This window comes from Crotalus tigris, unplaced genomic scaffold (assembly GCF_016545835.1).
Source record: "Crotalus tigris isolate CLP2741 ecotype Arizona unplaced genomic scaffold, ASM1654583v1 scf7180000019718.230237, whole genome shotgun sequence".
NCBI classification, from domain to species: Eukaryota; Metazoa; Chordata; class Lepidosauria; order Squamata; family Viperidae; genus Crotalus; species Crotalus tigris.
This window is the reverse complement of record NW_024097680.1, coordinates 19395-43025: the sequence shown is the minus strand read 5'-3', so window position 1 is coordinate 43025 and position 23631 is coordinate 19395. Positions and strand designations below refer to the sequence as shown.

General features: G+C 43.8%; 1 protein-coding gene across 5 annotated transcripts in view; it reads left to right on the top strand.

Moving 5' to 3' along the window:
• The window catches only part of ASTN2 (astrotactin 2), a 187622-nt gene extending 170199 nt beyond the window's left edge, over positions 1–17423 (top strand). For all 5 annotated transcript variants that reach the window (XM_039364280.1, XM_039364278.1, XM_039364277.1 and 2 more), the window contains 4 exons: positions 631–775; positions 11826–11926; positions 13424–13607; positions 16497–17423. In XM_039364280.1, the coding sequence (XP_039220214.1) occupies positions 631–775; positions 11826–11926; positions 13424–13607; positions 16497–16734 (668 nt within the window). In that variant the 3' untranslated portion in view covers positions 16735–17423. The remainder of the gene's footprint in view (positions 1–630; positions 776–11825; positions 11927–13423; positions 13608–16496) is intronic.
• Positions 17424–23631: the final 6208 nt, after the last annotated feature.

Below are 23631 nucleotides of genomic sequence, written 5' to 3'. Positions count from 1 at the left end.
GGAACTAAGGAGGAATCTCCTGACAATGAGGACAATAAACCAGTGGAATGACTTTTGCCTTCAGATGTTGTGAGAGCTTCATCACTGGAGGATTTTAAGATGAGATTGGACAACCCTTTGTATGGAATGGTATAGGGCAAAAGTCTTCAAACTTGGCCCTTTTACGACTTGTGGACTTCAACTCCCAGAATTCCTCAGCCAGGTGTGCCTGGCTGAGGAATTCTGGGAGTTGAAGTCCACAAGTTGTAAAAGGGCCAAGTTTGAAGACCCCTGGTATAGGGTCTCCTGCTTGAGTAGGGGGTTGGACTAGAAGACCCCCCCAAGGTCCCTTCCTGCTTTATTCTGATCGTTATTGGGTCAATTTGGTCATCAGGAAACTGATTCCTACATTCCAGCTACAGGAATGGCATGATGTCAGCCCACCAATTACGGAACCATCCAACTGATAAGGACCAGATTTCAAACTGCAGAAAGCCGGGCTGTGCGCATTTGCGAGGCCGGAGTGCAAGCTGGAGAGAAAAGCATCTCTTTCTTCAATTTTGCAAAAACCCAAATGCTATTTTAAACGCCTCTGTTGAATCAATGCCCTGAGCGGTGTCTCTGATTTGTCATTTCTTTTTGGATCCACAGGAGAGTCCTTGAGCTTTGCAGATGATTTGCTCTCCGGCCTTGGGACCGCCTGCGTTGCTGCGGGGAGAACTCACGGGGACAACCAAGATGGTCAAGAAATGTACTCCGTCATTTTCAAATGCTTGGAACCTGATGGACTGTACAAGTAAGCAAAGGGAAGAGAAGGACGGACGGAGGGAAGCAACTCAAGGAAAATTCAATCACCTGGGCCAAAAAGATCGAATCATAGTAACTGGGATCAAACTTTGTTAACCTGAAACGTTTCGTTGCTCATCCAAGCAACTTCATTAATTAGGAAGAGAGTCTGAGGGTCACTGGAATGTACCAACTCTTGCAAAATCAACTTCAGAGGGTTTCTTTGACACACTGTGAGCCATTAGGGTGGGGGGGGAGAAACCCCTGGTGTGGAAACCCCTGAAGCAAGTGTTGGTACATTCCAGCAACTCTTTGACTTTCGGCCTAACTATTTTTGCCGTGACAGATGAAGTTGCTTGGATGAGCAATTCAGATTAACAAAGTTTGATCCAGTTACCGTGACTCAACCTTTAGACATGGATGGAGGGAGGGTTAGAAGGGGAAATGAGGCAACAGTTCTCCTTTGTGTAAAAACGAACATTGTGCTGCGTCTAGCAATACAAAGTCTGGGTGGCAATAACCCCAAGAATTTGAAGGCAAAACACAGTGTCCTGGTGACTTAAGATTCTCAGCAGAACGTAAATACATCAGATTTGGCTCACGTAAGCTATCTTCTTGTGTCTTGAGACTACAGTTCCCATCATGCAGTTAATTCTAACTCAGGAGTCCATACATTTTTAAGATTCCCTACTGGCCAAACAGTCATGTCTATTGTGGGAAGGGCCAAACACTTTTGGGAGACAGAATGCACAATTCTGGTCTTCTGGCCTTTGAAAGGAGAGATCCAGATGATTGTTGGAAGTTGATTAGAAGACCAGTTCATATTTTAATCAGTCCAAACCCTGGTTTAAAGGAGGTTAAGTCTGTATTAAATGGATTGGTCCTCCCTTCGTCAAAGGGTTGGGCAAGTTGAAGCGGTCCTTTGACAATAGGAGGAAATTCACTGTCCCAAAGGACTTCCTTGTTTGAAGATGTTTCCCTTCTCATCCAAGAAGCTTCTTTTGCTCTGACTGGATGGTGGGGAATGGAAGGATTGATATTCCTTGCAGACAGCTGGTCATTTGCATTCTTTTAGAGAGTTGTTGAGGCCATTTGGAGGTTTCTTGGATGAGAAGCCAAATGCCTTCAAAGAAAAACAAGGAAGTCCAGTGGCCTCCTGAAAAAGCACCTTTGGGACCACCATGACCTGGATGATGGAGAACCTCCATAGACATTGAGGAAATTGACTTCTATGAGACACAGTCTCCCTTTCATCCACTGAGTTCTCCTTCTACCTTTAGCTTCAATGAAGAATGCCATGTTCAAAAGTTGAAGCAATTGAGTTGCCCATAAATTAGGAAAGCCACACTTCTTGTCTTCAGGTAGTAGAACGTCTTGGTCTTCTCTAGATTTCTGGTTCCCATCTTTTTTCAGCATGGGCACCCAAGATCATCCGAAGAAGAGATGTCCATGGAGATTCTCAGTCATCCAGGTCACGGTTGTCCCCCAGGTGCTTCTTCTCAGCACCCTTGGGTGAAGAGGAGAAGCTGAAGGTGAAACATGGGACCTTCTGCATGAAAAGTGTTTTGTCCAACGCTCAACTCAAATGGTTGAATAAGATAACTTCTGAGCGAGCATCAGCAGAAGATGCAAAGGGCCACTAATCTGTAATGGGACGACCTAATTTTTCTGCAGGCTCTAGGGGTGAAGCTCCTACCCTCAGGACCCCATGCTCAAAAATAGGACAAGGTCCCTGCTTTCACGATCCAGGCTGTGGGGTCCCCCCAAAAAAAACCCCACAGTGTGATATTCTGATCTACACAAAGATCAGGCCAACCCGTCTCTCTTTCAGATTATTGCTCGCCTCCTTCCACCACCCCCACTTCCCTGGGTGTCTCTCTTGCAACTTATTTTCTTCTCCACTTCTTGAAAGAAAACATCTCTCCTTCGAAGCTGTTGAAGCTGTCGACAATTCCAGGGAGAGGTTGTGTTTTGAAGTTGCCTGTCAGGCAGACACGTGCGTGCTGAGTTGCGCCTTCCCCCAATATTGCTCCCCCATCCCTTCTTTGGGTAACACAACCCAAAGGCCATCTTTCATCCCCTCTTGTGCAAATTCCATAAATATTATTTAACATCCTGGGCTGTTTGCATTGTCCACATCTGGACTTACCTCAAGCAATCGGTCCCTGCAGTTGATTAAGACTTTCCCTTCCCTCACACATGTTTTCTTCCTTAGATCTTCACCCAGCTTGCGGCTTCTGAGAAGAAACAAACAAATAGAGCATGATGGATTTTGTAGCTTTTTCAGCATCTGACATTTTGAAGAAACAAACAAAAATCTTTCCCTTTCTTTCTTTCTTTCTTTCTTTCTTTCTTTCTTCCTTCCTTCCTTCCCTCCCTCCCTCCCTCCCTCCCTCCCTCCCTCCCTCTTTCTTTCTTTCTTTCTTTCTTTCTCCCTCCCTCCCTCCCTCCCCCCTCCCTTTCTCTGTCTCTGTCTCTGTCTCTCCCTCTCTCTCTCTCTCTTTGCCAAATAGATCATCTCTCTTGTCTCCATTTGCCCATCAGGGTTTTAAGGCTAAGTAGTAATATCCATGTTTGGAGTTTGAAATATTTTTGGAGGAAGAAGAGGGGGGGGAGGAGGAGGAGGGGGAGGAGGAGGGGGAGGAAGAGGAGGAGGAGACGGAGGAGGAAGAACAGGAGTCACTCAGCTGGCTTTCTCCCTGTCTCCTGTGATTGGCCCCAAATCACTCAGCTGGATTTCATGCCTAAGACGGGACTAGAACTCACCATCTCCTGGTTATTTCCCCCAAACCACTCAGCTGGCTTTCTTGTTTAAGATGGAACTAGAACTCACTGTCTCCCACTTTCGAACCCAATGCCTAAACCACCAGACCAAACCGGCTGTCACCCTTCCTCCTGCGGAAGTGAAAAAAAAAAGTTTCTAACTCTTTCTTTCTTCTTCTTCTTCTTCTTCTCCTCTTTTCCATTTCCTCGGTGTTTATTCTCATCTCAGGGAGGAAAGATTATTTGCCATTTTTTAAAAAATAAAAATAAAAAATGAAGCTCTCGGCAATTATCTGTCTAGCCGCCAGCTGTACCTAGGAGCTGGTATGCTGGATTCATCTCTTGGGAGGAAGATAAATCAGGTTAGATAGGAAGGTGACTTGGAAGAATAAGCAGAGAAGACAAATTAGCCAGTGTTTAGAAGTTCTGTAGAGGAGAGATAACACGGAGTCTTCTTGGTTTTCTGTTTCTTTCTCTCTCTCTCTCTATCGCTTCCCTGGAAATAATAGCTGGGGAAAGGTTGGTGGGAGAGAATAAAACATGGGTATTTATCTGCCTAGTCCTTCCGATAATAACGGTCCATTGATTGATAACCCCAAATTGGAACAGCATTCATCTTTCCCTTCCTCATTCTGGTTCTTCCCAACCTCCCCCATATATAGTAAGCTAATGCAATTAAATAAATCTTTCCTAATCCTATATCTCTCCAAAAGAAGGAGGGGGGGGAGAGAAATGCTCTCTAAGCCAGGCAGCTAAGAAGACCCCCAAAAAAGGGGGGGGGAACAGTGGTTTTGTTGTCTTTTTAACTTGAAAAGTCTTTCATCATCCTCAGGAGTCAGTTGGGTCTGGTTTAGGTTAAGGTGTGGAGCTAGAAAGTGGGAGTTTGTGAGTTCTAGTACCATCTTAAGCATGAAGGCGGATTGGGTGACTTTGGGCCAGTCACCAGGAGACGGTGAGTTCTAGTCCTGCCTTAGGCATGAATGCTGATTTGACTGACTTTGGGCCAGTCTCTCTCTCTCTCCCTGCCTTGAGCTATTTGTTAAAATAATAAAAGTGGGATATGATAAACACCCAAAATCGTGCAGTGCCCTTGTTTTGTGGCACTGTCCTTCATTCGTGCTACTTGAACATCATCGAGAAACATTTAAAAGCTGGGAAGTTTCCTTTGAACGTTCTTTCCAGTTTTCATTTCGTTTTCCTGTGGCCGAGCTATCCGTCCTTCACACTGCAAGCTGCAACTCTACCCTAAACACACAATGGGGTACATTTTCCACTTCCTTTCTGATTAAAAGAAAAAAGACGCTAAATAAATACTAAACTGGAGGTCAGGGAAGTTAAGAGCAAATTGAGGAGAAGAGTGAGATTTTGGTAACTCTCTACTTAAACACAACTTGCAAGACCCACAAGAGGGCAGTGTCACAGAAGTTGTGAGAGGCAAGGAACATAGCATCTTCTCCATGATGTCATGATGAGGGGCTTTCAACTGTCTATCCATTCCTCCTTCTAATCCAGCCCTGTATGTTTTGTTCATTACTTGTTCTCTTTTTACTAGTGGTTAAATCTGCATTCTTTAGCTCAAAAACATATGTATCCCCCACACACACAAATTGGCTAATTTTGGCTTATTTTCCAAGGAAGGAAGGAAGGAAGGAAGGAAGGAAGGAAGGAAGGAAGGAAGGAAGGAAGGAAGGAAGTCATTTATTAGTGGACAGCCTGCAAAATAACAGAACGGAATAGCAAAATCAGAAGGAGCCTTGGAGATCTTCTAGTCCAACCCCCTGCTCAGGCAGGAAACCTTATACCATTTCAGATAAATGGCTGTCTAGTCTCTTCTTAAAAACTTCCAGTGTTGGAGCATTCACAGCTTCTGGAGGCAGGTTGTTCCACTGGTGAATTGTTCTGACTGTCAGGAAAATTCTCCTTAGTTCCAGGTTGCTTCTCTCTTTGGTTAGTTTCCATCCATTGCTTCTTGTCCGGCCTTCAGAAAGTGCTTTGGAGAATAGCTTGACTCCCTCTTCTTTGGGGCAGCCCCTGAGATACTGGAAGACTGCTATCATGTCCCCCCTCGCCCTTCTCTTCATTAAACTAGACATGCCCAATTCCAGCCACCGTTCCTTCTATGCTTTAGCCTCCAGTCCCCTAATCATCTTTGTTGCTCTTCTCTGCACTCTTTCTAGAGTCTCTTTGGCAATTCCTCCAGCATCTATTAGGGCCGATGTGTCTCCCTTTGCAATGAATAAAACATAGAAGAACTGCAGAGGGATCGCAACATTGGCTTTCATTTCTCAGACAGCACATTTCTTGGAACTGGTTGAAGAGATTAATTTCCTTGGGCATATGGACGTTGGTGTGTCAGGGCTGTGTGTAGAATGAAAAAAAAAAGAACAAAAAACAAAAACAAAACCCCACAGCTCTTCCTTAGGTCTACGAATCACAACGTGTGTGTCGGGTTGGAATCAACGGCACCAAATCACAGTCTTCCATGCAGACAGTTGCAACATCTATCTCTTCTCCTCCTTCTCATCCTTTGGCAAACAAAGGCCCCGCATGTGCCAAAATTACAAGAAGTCCTCTTTGAAAGTTATCTCCAGAAGACAAGGGATTCCAGTTGGGATTTCCTCCCTCCAGTTTCTCCACCCCCCCCCCTTTTTACCCATTTTTGTACTTTTAAAGACCTCCTTTCTCTCGCAGTCTCCCCTTTATGCATTCATTAGTCTCGCCAGTTGCTCCAAAACCAGCGGTGTCTATTTCTTAGCTTCCCAGAGCAAGTCAGGGTGAGTCCAGCTGTGGGAAGGATTTTTTTTTTCCCCTCCAACTCATTGATTTGGAGACCAAATATGTCTCAGGAGAGACCTACCTGGGGGAGCAGGACAGGAAAGGAGCCTGGGGCTAAGGCCCATGAAGGCAGACTTAGATGTGCCGGAGACCATGTGTTTCAACTTCTGTTTTGAGTTTTAGTTTTTTCCCCCAATTTTTTTTTTGGGGGGGGAGGGTGAAACCCATAAAGCCACACTGTTCAGGAGGATCAGTTCCCAAATTCAGTGGAAATCCTTCTCTAGATTCCGAAGGGAGAGGATTTAATTGGGCAACATCAGCTCAAGCTTCCATCCATGTCTTGAGGAAGGCGACTGGTCAAGTGTTCTCCCAAAATTCCCTTTTCCTGCCGTACAAAATAATTTGGAGTTCTTCAGAGCAGTTCATTAGAAACAGAGACAGAATAACGGCGGATGGGACCTTGGAGGTCTTCTAGTCCAACCCCCTGCTCGTTCAGGAAACTCTGTACCATTTCAGATAAATGGTTGCCCAATCTCTTCTTAAAAACCTCCGGCATTGGAGCAAGCCATTCCACTGGTTAATTGTTCTGTCAGGAAATTACTCCTGAGTTCTAGGTTGCTTCTCTCCTTGATTAGTTTCCATCTGTTGATTCTATTCTGTTCTGTTCTATTCTATTCTATTTTCATTCTATTCTACTCTACTCTACTCTACTCTATTTTCATTCTACTCTACTCTATTTTCATTCTATTCTACTCTACTCTACTCTACTCTATTTTCATTCTACTCTACTCTACTCTATTCTATTCTATTCTATTTTCATTCTATTCTACTCTACTCTATTTTCATTCTACTCTGCTCTACTCTACTCTATTTTCATTTACTCTATTCTACTCTACTCTATTCTATTTTCATTCTACTCTACTCTACTCTACTCTACTCTATTCTATTCTATGTGGACTTTCGGATTGGATCCTCAAAAGTGTTCTCCTGCATTCCTCCTGGCCTTGCCCAGCTCAAAGAATTAGAATTAGGATTAACAGTTGGAAGGGATCTTGTAGATCATCTAGTCCAACTACCCCACCCAAGCAGGAGACGCTACACCATTTCTGACAGATGCCAGTCCAGTCTCTTCTTGAAAACGTCCAGTGATGAACAACATCTCCCAACTTCTGAAGGCAACTTCTGTTCCGCTGGTTGATTGGTCTTACTGTCAGAAATGTTCTCCTTATTTCCAGGTTGAATCTCTCCTTGATCAGTTTCCATTGGTTGTTCCTTGTCTGGCCTTCAGGTGCTTTGGAGAATAGGTTGAACCCCCTCCTCCCCCCTCCCCCTCCAACGACAGGCCCTCAAATATGTCTCCCCTGACAAGTTCACTGTGAACCCAAGATGGTCTGGGGTAACTTGGTGTTCTCCTGGAAGCATCAAAAATCCCACATTCCTTTCCCCATCTAACCATGTAACTTGTTCTTGGCTTTTGCAATGTTTTGTGTTTTGTGGTGCTCCCGCAAAGGGATGTTTTCTCTGTTAGAGGCAGCACATATTTTTTTGTGGAATCACATTTCCCTGCAGGATTCTCTCTCTCTCTCTCTCTCTCTCTCTCTTTTTTTTCCCCCCCTGTCTGGTCTGATTTCTAAGGCTTGTAAACTCTTAAAAACCGTTTCAAATATTTGTATAAATAGGAACTCTCCGGTGTCGGTTGAGACTGAAGGAACACATCCCCCTCCAGGAAAAAAAGGCCACTCGGATCCACAGACAACATCTCATCTGTTGTGGAACCCAAAGATTGTGTCTAACATCAAGCCAAGAATTTCCTCCAGGGTTCAGGCTGCCCAGACGGGTGATTGGGTCTGTTATAAATCTTTTGATGTGGCAGACTCATTTACAATTGACCTTCAGAACCCAGGACATGCCAGCCACGGACTGTGCAGAATGTAAACTATATCTCATCCTAAATTTGGAGCCGCAGAGCTAATGGTTTTGCATTTTCAAAAGCCAGGGCCAAGCCTGTCACTATGCAGAAAGACATCTCTGCACTTTCAAGGGTTAAAGGCGACACCAGGGCCACCTAAACCATGAAGATGTTGACATGCAGAAATGTGGCTGTTGCACGGCCTGTTTTGCACCCCCATAGATTGGTCTTCTGGAGAAGTCTCGCGAAATGTATTCTCTGCTTCAAGTTGGAAGGAATCGGGCAACTGATGCAACGCAACTCTAAATGTGCCATAGAACAGAATAGAGCTGGAAGGGCCCTTGGAGGTCTTCTAGTCTAGCCCCCTGCTCAAGCAGGAGAACCTATACCATCTCAGACAGGTGATTGTCTAGCCTCTTCTTAAAAATCTCCAGTGATGGAGCGCCCACGATTTCTGGGGGTAAGCTGTTCCACTGGTTGATTGTCCTCACTGTCAGGAAGTTTTTCCTTCATTCCAGGTTGCTTCTCTCCTTGATCAGTTTGCAACCATTGTTTCTCATCCTTCCCTCTGGTGCTTTGGTGAACAACCAGGCCCCCTCTGCCTTGTGGCAGCCCTTCAGATACTGGAACACTGCTATCATGTCTCCCTTATTTCTTCTTTTCTTTAGACTGACCAAACCCAAGTCCCACAGCCGTTCTTCGTATGTTATATTCTCCAGGCCTTTGATCATCTTAGTTCAGATGTTTTGCTGGATATTTCCGTAGCTACTAAGTTTGATGCAACGTTATGGAGGCCGCTATTTTAACCTTCACTTCTCCTTCCCTACTAATTAATCCTCAAAGGTTTGCGAAGGGTGCAGTGAAGATGATTTTATACGCTGGGGAAGATTTCTCTAATCATAGATCTTCCTCTGCTTATCATTGGTGGATTTCAACATGCCCCCAAATAATGGAACACAGAGAGAGAGACAGAGAGAGGGAGGGAGGGAGAGAAAACTAGGGATGTATTGTTTTGGCTTGCCAAAATGGCATTAATCCTCTTTGTGAAGTTTCTACTACTAATAATTAACTGCTCAATGCTTGAAGGGGGGGAACGGTTCCCCATCCAAGTCTCAGAACTTCTAATACTTGTTGACATATGCATTGGCCATTTGTTTTGCCGTCTTCGTGCTGGTCTCAGCTCAGTTGGAAAGTGTGTTGGCTTCTCCCTCATGAACACCCTCACGCTTGGGTGGACGGCTCGCCAGGCCTTAATTGTGCAATCCGTGGGGCTCCTGCCATTCCCAAAAGGAAAAGGGAGCGGAGAACTTTGACGAGCGAGCATTGCAATCATGAGCCAACACATTGCCCCGACTCCAGTTTTCTTTGTAGCTTTTTTTGGGGGGGGGGGTACGCCTATCACATGTTTTGGCTTGTTCCAGTTTAAAACAATAAAATAAACTGGACCCTGCTTTAAAAATTATGGGCAGGTCACCACTTTTATTTACTGCAAGCCTACGGCTGGAAAGATTTAGCAGAAGGTTAAAGTGACCTGGAATCAGCTCTAGCCATCTGCTTTTAAAACTCTACAGTTTCTGGGTAGGCTATTTGTCCTGGTTTGGGGACCATTCCTAACTTTTAAGTTCTTCTAAACTGGGGTGGTTAGATAGGGACCCTGTCGTCTCCTTTCTCATCCTCCTAACACAGCTTTGCACTTTAGCATGGATTCAGATAGCCGAGAAGTAATTTTGAAATCACTGCCAGCGCTCCAGTTGTAGGAAGCAGTTGGGTTGCAAAGTGGGAACTGATTACGGATGAAGGCGAATCTACGTGTCCCAGGATAATGTTGCGGGATCCAATCTGGGTCAGTCACCGGGACCAGAAGGCTTTGTCTTCCAAGCTTTCGGACTTCTGCTTCTCTTCTGCTAGACAGAAATTCTCTGAAGATGGGATCCAGCTAGAGTCCCCAAAACTCGGAAGACAAAATCTCTGATTTCGTTGACCGACTCAGATTGGATCCTACAACATTATCCTGGGACACGTAGATTTTACTTTCATTCGAGAGGGATGATAGATAGATAGATAGATAGATGATAGATAGATAGATAGATAGATAGATAGATAGATAGATAGATAGATAGAGTCAGACAGAGACAGAGACTGAGAAAGATGATAGATAGATAGATAGATAGATAGATAGATAGATAGATAGACAGACAGACAGACAGAGATGATAGATAGATAGAGACAGACAGACAGATAGAGTCAGACAGAGAGACATGATAGACAGACAGACTCTCGCACGGCATGCTTGATTTGTTGATTTACTGTTTCCTAATTGTGCCAAGCTGCCATTCATAGGAGGAAATGCATTCTTGTGGTTTTGGTGAATAATGTATAAATATCTATTTTGTATCACAGTGGCTAGAAAAGAGGCATTCCCCCCCCCCTTTATAGAGTAGGTAAAGAGTATACAATTAAATGTCCCTTGTTATCAGAAAGCTGAACTGAAATTTGGAGAAGATTAACCACTGGATATTTCACAAAGATTGCACAATTTTCTCTCTCGTGCACAACCGAACACAGACACACACACACACACACACAGACACACACACACACACACACATGTACACAGAGTGAAAGAGACAGAGAAAAGAGACAGAGAAACTGAGAGAGAAGAGAGAGAGAGAGAGAGAGAGAGACAGAGACTGCTATAGTAGATCATAAATAAAATGGTCCCTGGGCTTTACATCTAGGTTAACAGGTGGAAATGTTATATTGGGGCAGCTTTTCTCCCTCTTTTTGAAAATTCAACCTTTGATAAACACGCGTCATCCTTTTCTCCTTTGGTTGTCTAGCCAATCTGTAGCCATAGTAGTGGGGTTTTTTTTTCCATTTGTCTGTTTTCTTTTGTTTTTGGGAGAGAAAGGAAAAGAAAGACAGGTTTTACTGCCCACCTCAAAGAGAGAGAGAGAGAGAGAGAGAGAGAGCTCCTTCTCATCTATCTCCCCCTCTTCCTCCTCTTTCTCCTTCTCATCTATCTCCTTCTTCTTTCTCCTCATCTATTTCCTCCTTCTCTTTCTCCTTCTCATCTACCTCCTCCTTCTCACTCTCCTCCTCCCTTTTCTCTTTCTTCTTCTTCTCATCTATCTCCTCCTCCTCTTTCTCCTTCTCATCTATCTCCTTCTTCTTTCTCACCTATTTCCTTCTTCTCTTTCTCTTCTCTTTCTCCTCCTCCTCCTCCCCCCCACATTTTTCTCCATTGCTCTACATCAGATGGAAGAAGAAGGGGAAAGGGTTGATGGACGGATGGATAGGAACTGATCTGCCCCCCCCCCCAATTCTATCCTGTTCAGCCAGAGACCTTGTCTTTTCACACCATAAGCTCTTCTTAAGCACGCTTGGTCTTTTCCCCTATTTTTACGCATTACATTGGTTTTTCCCTTTCCAGCCCTGAGCAGTGGTCTAGGACTTGAAACAATGGAGCAGGGTGAAGCCCAGATCATGACTTGCCATGCTTATATCTTCTCTGAATGAAACCTCTTCCTCTGCTTGATGCTGAAAGAGCCCTCCAGAAAGAAAATGTTCCTCCAGTCCTTTATTCCTTCTTGATGGGTATCTTCTCTTCCAGATTTACCCTCTACGCTGTGGACACTCGTGGGAGGCATTCTGAACTCAGCACCATCACGCTAAGAACGGCCTGTCCGCTGGTGGATGACAGCAAAGCAGAAGGTAAAGGCTTTGTTAACAAAATCTGGCTTGCAAAGGGCTCCTAACCGCGTCTTAGTTTTGCCTGAATTTCCGGAGTTTCTTACGTAGCCATGCTGAAACATTTCTGGGATGTAGAGTCTAGAGCAATTCCCCCCCCCCAAATCGGACAACTTGAAGATGTGTGTCAACCCCCAGGATCCTTAGCAACCGGGAGAATGGATAAGTGGCAATCCCTCAGCCGCCTTGTACACGAATCAGCTAGCTTTCATCTGGTGCCTTGGAACTTCTCTGTGTTTCTTTTTCTTTAATAGAAGGGAATTTTTTTAAAAAATAAAATAAAATAAAATCTGATCAATTAGACTCAGTTGAACGGAATATAACAGAATAAGAGAGTCAAAAGGGACCTTGGAGGTCTTCTAGTCCAACCCCTTGTTCAAGCAGGAGTGTCAAAATTCCAATGGAGGAACCCAACCAAGTAACACAGCTGAGACATTCCAATCTCTAATGCAAAACTTTATACTATATATAGTATAAAGAATAGAATAGAATAGAATAGAATAGAATAGAATAGAATAGAATAGAATAGAATAGGAATGAATAGAATAGAATAGAATAGAATAGAGAATGAAAGAATTGAGTAGAGTAGAGTAGAGTAGAGTAGAATAGAATAGAATAGAATAGAATAGAATAGAATAGAATAGAATAGAATAGAATAGAATAGAATGGAATTACAGAATAGAATAGAAATACAGAATAGAATGGAATGGAATGGAATGGAATAGAATAGAATAGAATATAGAATAGAATATAGAATAGAATAGAATAGAATGGAATAGGAGTAGAATAGAATAGAATAGAATAGAATAGAATAGAATAGAATAGAATAGAATAGAATAGGAGTAGAGTAGAATAGGAGTAGAATAGAAATACAGAGTAGAGTAGTGTAGAGTAGAATAGAATAAGAGTAGAATAAGAGTAGAATAGAATAGCAGAGTTGGAAGGGACCTGGGAGGTCTTCTAGTCCAGCCCCCTGCTCAGACAGGAAACCCTATCCTATTTCAGACAAATAGCTGTCTAGTCTCTTCTTAAAAACTTCCAATATTGAGTGAATCACTTCAACACAGGTGAAGGGAAAACCAGCTCTGGTTATTTCCGCGCCCTTGATTGCTATATTAAAAGTGGAGAAGCCTCCCTTCCCTCATTAGCGCAGGTCACGCTGTCCAATTATAAGTCAGGGAATGATTATGGGACAATGACTTTAGTTCTCGGTAAACATATCTTGTAGCCAACTTGATTCTCAACAGCTGGCGGTCCACTGGTTAATTGTCCTCACTGTCAGGAAGTTTCTCCTTCGTTCTAGATGGCTTCTCTCCTTGGTTGGTTTCCATCCATTGCTTCTCCTTCTGCCTTCAGGTGCTGTGGAGAATAGGAGAACCATAGAACGAAAAACCGATCGTGGTGTGATGTTCTACTCCATGGTCCCCCCGCTCAGCTGTGTCCTCTCTGCTTGCTTTCCAGAGATAGCCGATAAGATCTACAACCTGTACAATGGCTACACCAGTGGGAAGGAGCAACAGACTGCCTACAACACCCTTATGGAGGTCTCTGCTTCCATGCTCTCCCGGGTCCAGCATCACTACAATTCCCACTACGAGAAGTTTGGGGATTTCGTCTGGCGTAGCGAGGATGAGCTCGGTCCCAGGTAATCCTTTAACCCTGAGTCTGAATTCTTGTGGTCTTCTTTACCATTCTTAGGACAGGATAGAATGCCACCAGGTAAGTGAGCTTCTGACCTTTCCACTCCTCATAAAGGTTGAGAAATTCAAACTACTTGGGAGATTCCTTAGAGTCTTTCCCTCCTGCGTTTGGTTGTCTTCTTGTAGATGTTTCATGACCCAACTGAGGAACATCATCAAGGGCCTGATGATGTTACCTAGTTGGGTTATGAAACATCTGCAAGAAAACCATCAAGCTCAGAGCATGAAGCACCCCCCACCTTATTCCTCCTCCTCCTCCTCCTCCTCCTCCTCCTCCTCCTCCTCCTCCTCCTCCTCCTCCTCCTCCTCCTCCTCCAAAACTCACTTCCTTTTAGCACTGCTGATGTTACCTAGACAGAAATCATCGTGGGCGCTCCATCCCTGGAGGTTTTTAAGAAGGGACTAGACCAGGGGTAGGCAACCTTGGCTCTTTTATGACTCGTGGACTTCAACTCCCAGAATTCTTGAACCAGCCATACTGGCTTAGGAATTCTGGGAGTTGAAGTCCACGAGTCATGAAAGAGCCAAGGTTGCTTACACCTAGACTAGACAGTCACTTATCTGAGATGGAATAGGTTCTCCTGCTTGAGAGGGGGGCTGGACTAGAAGACCTCCAAGGTCCCATCCAGTTCTATTCTATTCTATTCTATTCTATTCTATTCTATTCTATTCCTTAATTCTATTCTATTCTATTCTATTCTATTCTATTCTATTCTATTCTATTCTAAAGTTTATTTGGGTTTATCCGTTTCCTTATTCCTTTCATCACAAACTGGGAACCTGGAGCCTGGCTTCTAACTCTCCCTTCATCATCAGAGAAGACTCCCAATTGACAAGGTGGAACGGAGATGGCCTTGCTGTGTGACTCCCTCATTTGACCTTCCTTCCTTGACCTGCCTTTTTTTTTTTAACAACTTCATTAGGGTCTCTCCTTTTTTCAAATTTCCCCCTTTTTTTGGGAGCAGAGCTGGTAGAAGGTCAAGGTCAGACATTAGGGCCAATTTCATCTCCAGGTTTGGACAAACGCCCGACCTCCTCCTCCGTTGGGAGAGCTTGGAGAGGAAGCAGCCTCTGATTTATGACATCCAACCGGTTGCCCTTTGAATTTATCCTGCCCTGAGAGGTACCTCTTTCCTCTCTTTTTTTTAACTTCCTCTTCCCACCTTTCCCTCTCTTTGTTCCCCTCTTCCTTAGGGGAAGATATCAGCCAAAGATAAGTCTACTCTTTAGACATGACTTCATTAACCTTTTCACACAAGTGACTCACATCGGCAGCTTGGCCTAAATACCCCGCAGTAATCTGGGGTTTTTTTTGGCTGGAAGCAGATTTGTCGTTTAGGAATCTGTACCTTCCCTACAGATTTATAAGATGCCGCTGCTAATTTCCTGGCTGCTTCTCCCAGCCAACTGGCTGATGGCTGTTTCCCACGTGCCGCACCCAAAGGCTATCATCAGAGTTTCTAGTGTTGGGGGAACAGACTGGTTCAAAAAGCTATGTTGGGTGAGATGGCTCAGAATTCAAAAATGCATCCAGCTGTGTTGAAATCCAGTTGGACAGAAGAATTCCAAGGCCACAACTCTCGACTCGTTTTAATTCTACTGTATTTTTCCCCCCAACTAGCAGAATAATAGAATAATAGGGTTAGAAGGGATCTTGGAGGTCACCTAGTCCAACCCCCTGCTCAGGCAGGAAACCCTATACCATTTCAGACAAATAGCTGTCCAGTCTCTTCTTAAAGGCCTCCAGTGATGGAGTACCCACAACTTTGGAAGGCGAGCTTAATTGTCCTCACTGTTAGGAAGTTTCTCCTTAATTCTAAGTTGCTTCTCTCCTTGATGAGTTTCCATCCATTGTTTCTTGTCCTGCCCTCAAGTGCTTTGGAGAATAGCTTGACTCCCTCTTCTTTGGGGCAGCTCCTTAGATATTGGAAGATTGCTATCATGTCACCCTTGGTCCTTCTTTTCACTAAGCTAGACATACCCAATTCCTACAACCGTTCTTCATATGTTTTCGTCTCCAGGCCTTTAATCATCTTATGGGTAAAAGCAGTTGGGTTTTGCTTATTTCTTTCCTAATGGGAAAATTAAAAAGAGCCAAATGTTTGTGGCTGTATGGAGGGGACGAAGAGGGATTCCATGTAGCAGTTCCAAAGCTCCAGTGATTCTGGATGAAGTCCTTGATGCTCTCAAAGCTTAGTGGAATTTTTTATTTTGCAAATGTTTCATCCACTGATTTTGTCCACAGTAGTTGGGTGATGAAACATCTGCAAGAAAACCACCAAGCTTAGGGAGCATCATGGGATCCATAGCCCTCCTCCACCACCACCACCACCACCTCCTCCTCCTCCTCCTCCTCCTCCTCCTCCTCTCCACAAACCCTACTCCCTTCTAACACTGATGATGTTACAAAACTGGCTCAGGAAATGTCTGCAAGAAAACCTCCGAGCCCAGAAAGCACTAACGACACCGCAGTTCATCCCTCGGCTACAAATATTCTTTTCTATCGGTAGTTCTGGATGAGGTTGATAAGCAGTCGTGCTTAGGTTGTTGTTGTTTTAAAAATAAAATACAATCAGTGGTGCAGAACTGGACCCTTGAATTTTCCCACCTTCCTATTTTGAGCTTGATTGTTTTGCTACCATGGATTCGCCCGGTTTCTCCCACAACGTAACAGTGACCAAAAATGGCAGTTTCTCTTCCTTCCTATTCTTCTTTCCTCTTCCTCTTCGCCTTCCACTGAGTCTCAAGTTGGTTTTTCTCCCTCCTCCTCCTTTTCCTCCTCCTCCTCCTCCTTCTCCTCCTCCTCCTCCTCCTCCTCCTCCTCCTCCTTCTAGAAAAGCACATCTCATCTTACGACGGCTGGAGAGAGTCAGCAGCCACTGTTCCAGTTTGCTGCGCAGTGCCTACATCCAGAGCCGGACAGATACCATGCCCTACTTATTTTGTCGAAGCGAGGAGATTCGGTCTCCCGGCATGATCTGGTACAACGTCCTCAAAGACACCAAAATCGCCTGTGAAGAGAAGATGGTCTCTGTCTTGCGCAACCTGTACGGCGACTCCAAGGGACGATGAAAGACCTGTCTGGCTAAGCAAGGGACGATGGAGCACAGGCATCCCCGGCTGAAGAACACGTGTCAACCTTCCATTTGACGGACGGCAGATCAGCTAGACAAACCACAGCCAGCGGAGGGACCAGCCAGATCCCTCCCCCCTCCCCCTTTGATTTTAGGTTCTCTTTTTTTAAATAATAATAATAACAAGGATCATTTAAGAAGGATGTCCATTCTTTTGCTCCGTCCAAGGGGAGGGGGGGGAGAAAAAATAAATAAAGGTGTCCTCCGTTTCAAACGTGTTTCTCCTAACTACATCCTTCAATGGAGAGCTAGGAAGACAACTCAGCTGGTGGGGGTGAGGGCCCACAAGTGGTGGAAACCAGCCGTACTTGGGAAGGGGGGCAGTTGGTGACCCGCCTTAGGTTTTTTGGGGGGGGGGGTTGCTCTGAGGGACTGAGACTTGGGTAACATGCAAGAAGTCGGAAGGACCTACGTTTTGGGAAAGCCAGCATCCTTGAAATAGCCACTGAGCGTGTAACAGCAACCTGGAGAAAGAATTTTGCTAGCGGGCCATTACGAGAAGAGTGGCGCAAATTCAATGCACATTGCGTGTCAAACAAACAACAAAAAAAGGCTCCTTGGGTGATTGTCGCTATCAGTATCCTGACAGGTTGTCCTGTGCATTAAAACATTCATATTTACTTCCAACTTCCTGGCCTAACTGTCATTTCTTGAGTCATGTCAGTAATTCTTCCCCACTGCTTCCTTATCGCCTCTTTTAACTTCACTCAAGTTTCTTCTCTCTCTCTCTCTCTCTCTCTCTCTCTCTCTCTCTCTCACACACACACACACACACACACACACACACACACACACACAAACACCTTTGGTAAGAGAGGCGGTGTTCTATCTACTACAGGTAAGTCCTCGGCTTACAGCCACATCTGAGCCACAAAGTTTCGGTTGCTAAGCGAGACTGTTAAGCAGGTTTTGCCCCCATTTTGCGACCTGTCTTGTCAGAGTTGTGACGTTAGTAAGCTGGTTGTTAAGTGGATCTGGCTCCCCCCATGGACTTTGCTTGTCAGAAGGTCACAAAAGGGGATTGCGTGACACACAACCATACACACACACACACACACACACACACACACACGAATGCTGCGGCCGTCATAAATATAAGTCAGCTGCCACAGTTCTTAAGGGCGTCACTGCAATTGTTAAGATAATTAAGTGAATTTGGCTTCTCCGTGCACTTTGCCTGTCAAGAGGGTTGCAGGTGTGCAACTGTTGTAAGTACATGCCAGTTTCCAAGCCTCTGAAGGTAAATCACATGACCCTGGGGATGCTGCAACGGTCCTAAGCCTGAAAAACAGTCCCTTTTTTTCAATGCTGGTGAAACTTTGAACGGTCAATATTGTATAGTTGTAAGTCAAGAACCACATGTATACATTCCACGTGTTCTTAAATTCTACCAGTTCCATATTTTTAAATGATACCTTTGTGGCTTTTTCACACATCAAACTGATATCAGCAAAGGTATCTTGAGTCTGGGCATGCTTCCGAATATCTGGATCGAATTCAGTTTGATTCAGTTTGATATGGATGCCCTAGAAAAATCAGATCTGCTTTCCAGATGGCTTTCTGCGCCCAAATGAAATTGGATCCGAATAGAATAGAATAGAATAGAATAGAATAGAATAGAATAGAATAGAATAGAATAGAATAGAATAGAAGCAATGTAGAATAGAATAGAACAGAACAGAACAGAACAGAATACAATAGAATAGAATAGAATAGAATAGAATAGAATAGAATAGAATAGAATAGAATAGAATAGAATAGAGCTGGAAGGGACCTTGGAGGTCTTCTAGTCCAGTGGTTCTTAACCTGGGCAATATTGCCCCCCAGGGGGCGATTTCATTTTTCAGGGGGGCGAAGGAACGAAAAGGGGGCGATATGGGGGCAATGGAGTGAGAAGTTTTGGGGACACTTTTGAGACTTTTTCGTACAATGAATGGCTTTATATCTGTCGTCCAAAAACATCAAATCACTTGCTATTAGTGGATTGAATTGTGTTTTCAAATGTCCCTCCAGCTAGCTTCAGTACAGAACGCCGTACATATGTGAATACTCATTGCTTATCTTCATGCGCGTTGCACAGCAGCCTCTACCCATACAGTGGCGTGCCATTAGCCAGAATATGGGATATATGGGAAAAAGACTGGAAATAAATTATTTGCATCGATATGTCCTGATGACAATTTTAAAGAAAACAAAAAAAGTGTTTGCATAAATTGAAAAATTATTTCCTATGTTGTGATTGAGAGGTTATGTTGGGGGAGGGGGGGCGATGACAACTTCCTCATTGGCTCAAGGGGGCGATTCGTTCAAAAAGGTTAAGAACCACTGTTCTAGTCCATCCCCCTGCTCAAGCGGGAAACCCTATAGCATCCCAGACAAATGGTTGTCCAATCTCTTCTCTAAAAAATCTCCAGTGATGGAGCACCCACAACTTCTGGAGGCAAGCTGCTCCACTGCCTAATTGTCCTCACTGTTAGGAAGTTTCTTCTTAATTCCAGGTTGCTTCTGTCTTTGGTCAGTTTCCAACCATTGCTCCTCGTCCTGCCCTCTGGTGCTTTGGAGAATAACATGATTTCCCTCCCCTCTTTGTGGCAGCCCCACAAATACTGGAACACTGCTATCACGTTGCCCCTGTTTTTTCTTTTCTTTAGACTAGCCAAACCCAATTCCTGCAGCCATTGTTTATATGTTTTAGCCTCCAGGACTTGGATCATCTTAGTTGCTCTTCTCTGAACTTTTGGGGATAGTATGGTAAGATTTGGGGTGGACGGGACAATGACATCTCCTTTCTTTTAACTGACCAAAATTGGGCAGATGGTTTGATTTCCCCCAAGCATCTTTGTCAGCAATTTGCCTTTTCCGTTATGGTCCCAGCTTCTCACTGAAAGCCAGAAGACGACACAGGTAAGATACGATCCCTTGATCTGCGGGTGTCACCGCCAAATCACGCTGAAGGAGGTAAGAATTCCATTTTTAACCCTTGGGATGGAGAAATCAACTCTACCTAGTTCTTCTATCTACTACTTGGATATTCTGGGTGTGTTCACACAGTACATCAGATCGGACAAAAATGAACTCCAAGAGTTGTGTTAGGAAACCCAGCCAACATCTAGCACGATGTGTAACCATCCCACTAAGCCATGACACGGTTTGTTCAGACACAATTGAGCAGATTGGAGACCAATTTCTGTTGCTCATTCTTCAGGAAGTTTCACCTCGTTTTACGACCTTCCTTGCCAGCATCTCCATGCACTGCAACAACACGCTTGTTAAGTGAAACTGGCTACTTCCAGTCGCAAAAGGGGATCACGTAACCTGGGACGCTGCAGCCATTGTAAATATGAGTATCTGAATTTTGATCACATGACACACACACCCCCCAGAGATGCTGTAAGGGTAAAAATTGTTCTAAGTCACCTTTTTCAAACCGTCACTAAATGGATTGTTGTGAGTCAAGGACTACTTATAATAATAGGGCTGGGAGGGACCTTGACATGTGACATGAACACAGACATTCTGATTTGTAAAGTCATTTTTAGGTTTACGTGAGTTGTGTGAATCCAGCCTCTGTGCCAAAATCTACTAAGCCAAGGCTTGTTTCTACAAGGTAACACTCTGGAGGGGGGAAGGTTTGCTGTCTACTCTTGACAGGGGGAAAAAATCTTGACGTTGTCTTGCAGTTGCTACTTAGTTTTTGAAGTCAAACATAGGGTGAAATAAAGCATGTGGTGTCCTTGTGTTGTTATTTTTTTGCCTGTGCTGAATAGCACCAGGTGATGTTCTTCAATGCATTCAGCACACCTGTTCAGGTGAACTAAGTCTTTTCTGCAACTCCTACTCTGGATTCAAGGTGTTAATTGCAAAGGATTTTTTTTTTTCCCTTTCTCACTGGGGTTGGGATGCCTGCAACACGTGTTGAGTGTGGCTGTTGGAAGAAATGCTTAAACCAGCTTCTGTTCTGACTTGTGAAACAACTTACCAGTTTGCTTGGATTCCTGAAGCTTCTGAAAGATCCTTAGAAGCCACAAGAATGTTATTTTGTCTCTCTGTCTTCCCTGGAACTTCAGAGAAGAACAACTACGGGGCAGCCTTCCATTGACGGTGAGTAATTTATGCATTTGATATCCCTGTAAAGTGAAGCCCGAATTACTGTATAGTTAAACTTCTCCTTCAGGGGTTTTCCAACTTGGCCCTTTTATGACTTGTGGACTTCAACTCTGAGAAGTTGAAGTCCACAAGTCATAAAAGGGCCAAGTTGGAAGACCCCTGTTCTAGTTCATTTCCCAAGTTTGTTCTGGTCTTTTGATGCTTTTGTCTGAATGCAGAAATCATAAGTTAGCCTGTCTTTGTTCTATTGTTTGGTAGGCATTCAAGAAAGATTGTGAAATGAGCAACTAGAAAGATAAATAAAGTCTGTTCCTCTAAACTATAAGGCTGACTATTAACAGGAATAAAAGAAGTTTAGGTCAAGGTTGTCAGATATCTGTTAAACCCAAAGTATAAAAAGCAGAATAACAAGAGTTGGAAGACAAATGGCTGACCAATCTCTTGTTAAGCTTGATATAAATGTAATAAGACCAAGCAGAAAGATAACAGTAATAGAGACCCTTAGATAACAGAAGGGACCTTGGAGGTCATCTAGTCCAACCCCCTGCTCAGGCAGGAAACCCTATACCATTTCAGACAATTGGTTGTCCAGCCTCTTCTTAAAAACTTCCAGTGTTGGAGTAACCTGTATGGGTTGGAAACATGCTCATTTTAACGCGCGGAGGAAATTCTCCAGAGATTTTTGCCCCCTCTTGATTGATAGAAGTGTCTGTGTGTGGTGTGTGTGTGTGTGTGTGTGTGTCAGACCCACTTTTTTCTCTTTTAAGTGCTGGCATCTCCTTTGCTGGCCCTGGGAGAAATTTGTGCGGGCATTTATATGGAAATGTGCTTTTGAGAAGTTATGAATGCTTGGAAATGTGCACGAGGCCACCAAATCAGCCTGTCGGTGGGTTTTCTCTTGGGAAAATAAAAAACCCAAGCCCATCTGGAATGTGAGGGGTGGTGGTGGCAGGGGGAGGACCCCCTCCTCCATTTTCTAATTCCTCTTGGGTGTTCTTTCTTGCCATTGAAATCCAAGCAGGGGGGGGGGAGATCCCTAGATTTTCTCAATGTTTCTTTTCACTTTCCTTTGTCTCTGTCCATCTTGCAAAAATAATAATAATAATAACCAGGTTACCTCTTGGTGAGTTAGATGTTGATATGTATGTATGTGTGTGTTTGTTACTCTTTCACCTATGGGTAAAAATGCATCATTGTACAAGGCAAATTTGTAGAGGGCCGTACTGGTTTAAAACTATTGGTTTTGATCCAGAATTAAAATATATTCAGGGTTCCTTATGTGATGCTTTTGTTCAGAGGACTGTAACAGAAGTGTTGTGTTCCCCTCACCCAAATGTTCAAACCTGTTTTAGCTTATGCTAGTATGTTGTGCGAACACAGCTGATCTGAGGTTTGATGCACCATTCTTAAGCCATTTTATTTATTTGTTTTTTGTCTTTGCAGGATTCTTGCTGGATTCCTTCTCAAGGGCTGAGACAGCATCTCCTGGATTTCAAAACCTATACCTCTTCTGGCTGGGGACGCTGGGAAGGAGAGTGCCTGGGGACTATCTGGTGGAAGAAAAGCATGGAAGGAGAGGAGACGTTGGTTGCAACACAGAAATTCTACACAGAGGATCTGCAGTTGGCCAGTGGACAGACTTTACCGGGTGAGTAACTCAACTTACTTGTTTTCCTATTCGCTCACTTTTTTTCTCTCCAAATTTTATTTATAATACAGTTAAAAACAAACAAACATTGGATTTAACGTGACATTCCAGTATATACATTCTTATCAGATTATTCCACTTTTTACAATTAATTCTTCATCTCTACATATACACCTAAGTTTTATGTACAATACTTGTTCTAAAATAACATATTTCTATCTATCCTGACCGTCCTCTTCAAATTCCTCCAGCGGTAAAATTTATCCCAGGTTTCATAATAAACTGATCCACATTTGTCTTTTAATATCATTGTGAACCCGTCCATTTCCGCACATGCTAATATTTTATGTATTAACTCTTCCTCTGTGGGAATTTCCTTGCTCTTCCATTTTTGCACTAAAGCAAGTCTAGCTGCAGTCAGGATGTGTAGCAGCAGGTAGATTGTTCCCTTGTTGTATTTTTCTGTCGTTATTCCCAACAAGAAGAGTTCAGGTTTTAACTATAAGTCCAGTGTTAATATATCCCTCAACCAGTTTCGTGTCCTGTTCCAATATTCACGATATTCGCTCACTTCTTTTGCTCCTGAGTTCACATCAACTTCTAAAAATTTAGAAGTTGATGTGAAATCAAGCTGGGAAGACAAAGGACTCCTGGTCCCGGTGGCTGATCCAGATTAGATCTCCAAATTTAACTGCTTATTTTTCAGCAGTGGGAGAACGAGGGGAGCAACCTTACAAACTGTATTGCCAAATGTGTGTCCCATGGCTGCAAGGAATTCTGGGAAATCCAGCTTTCCCAGAATTCCGGTTAATAATTGTCCCAACAGTGAGGACAACCTGTGGGACAGCTGGCTTTCAGAAATCATGGTCACTCCATCACTGGAGGTTTTTAAGAAGAGACTAGATAGTCACCTGTCTGAGATGGTATAGGTTCTCCTGCTTGAGCAGGGGGCTGGACTAGAAGACCTCCAAGGTCCCTTCCAGCTCCTATTCTATTCTATTCTGTTCTGTTCTGTTCTGTTCTGTTCTGTTCTGTTCTATTCTATTCTATTCTATTCCATATTCTACTCTACTCTACTCT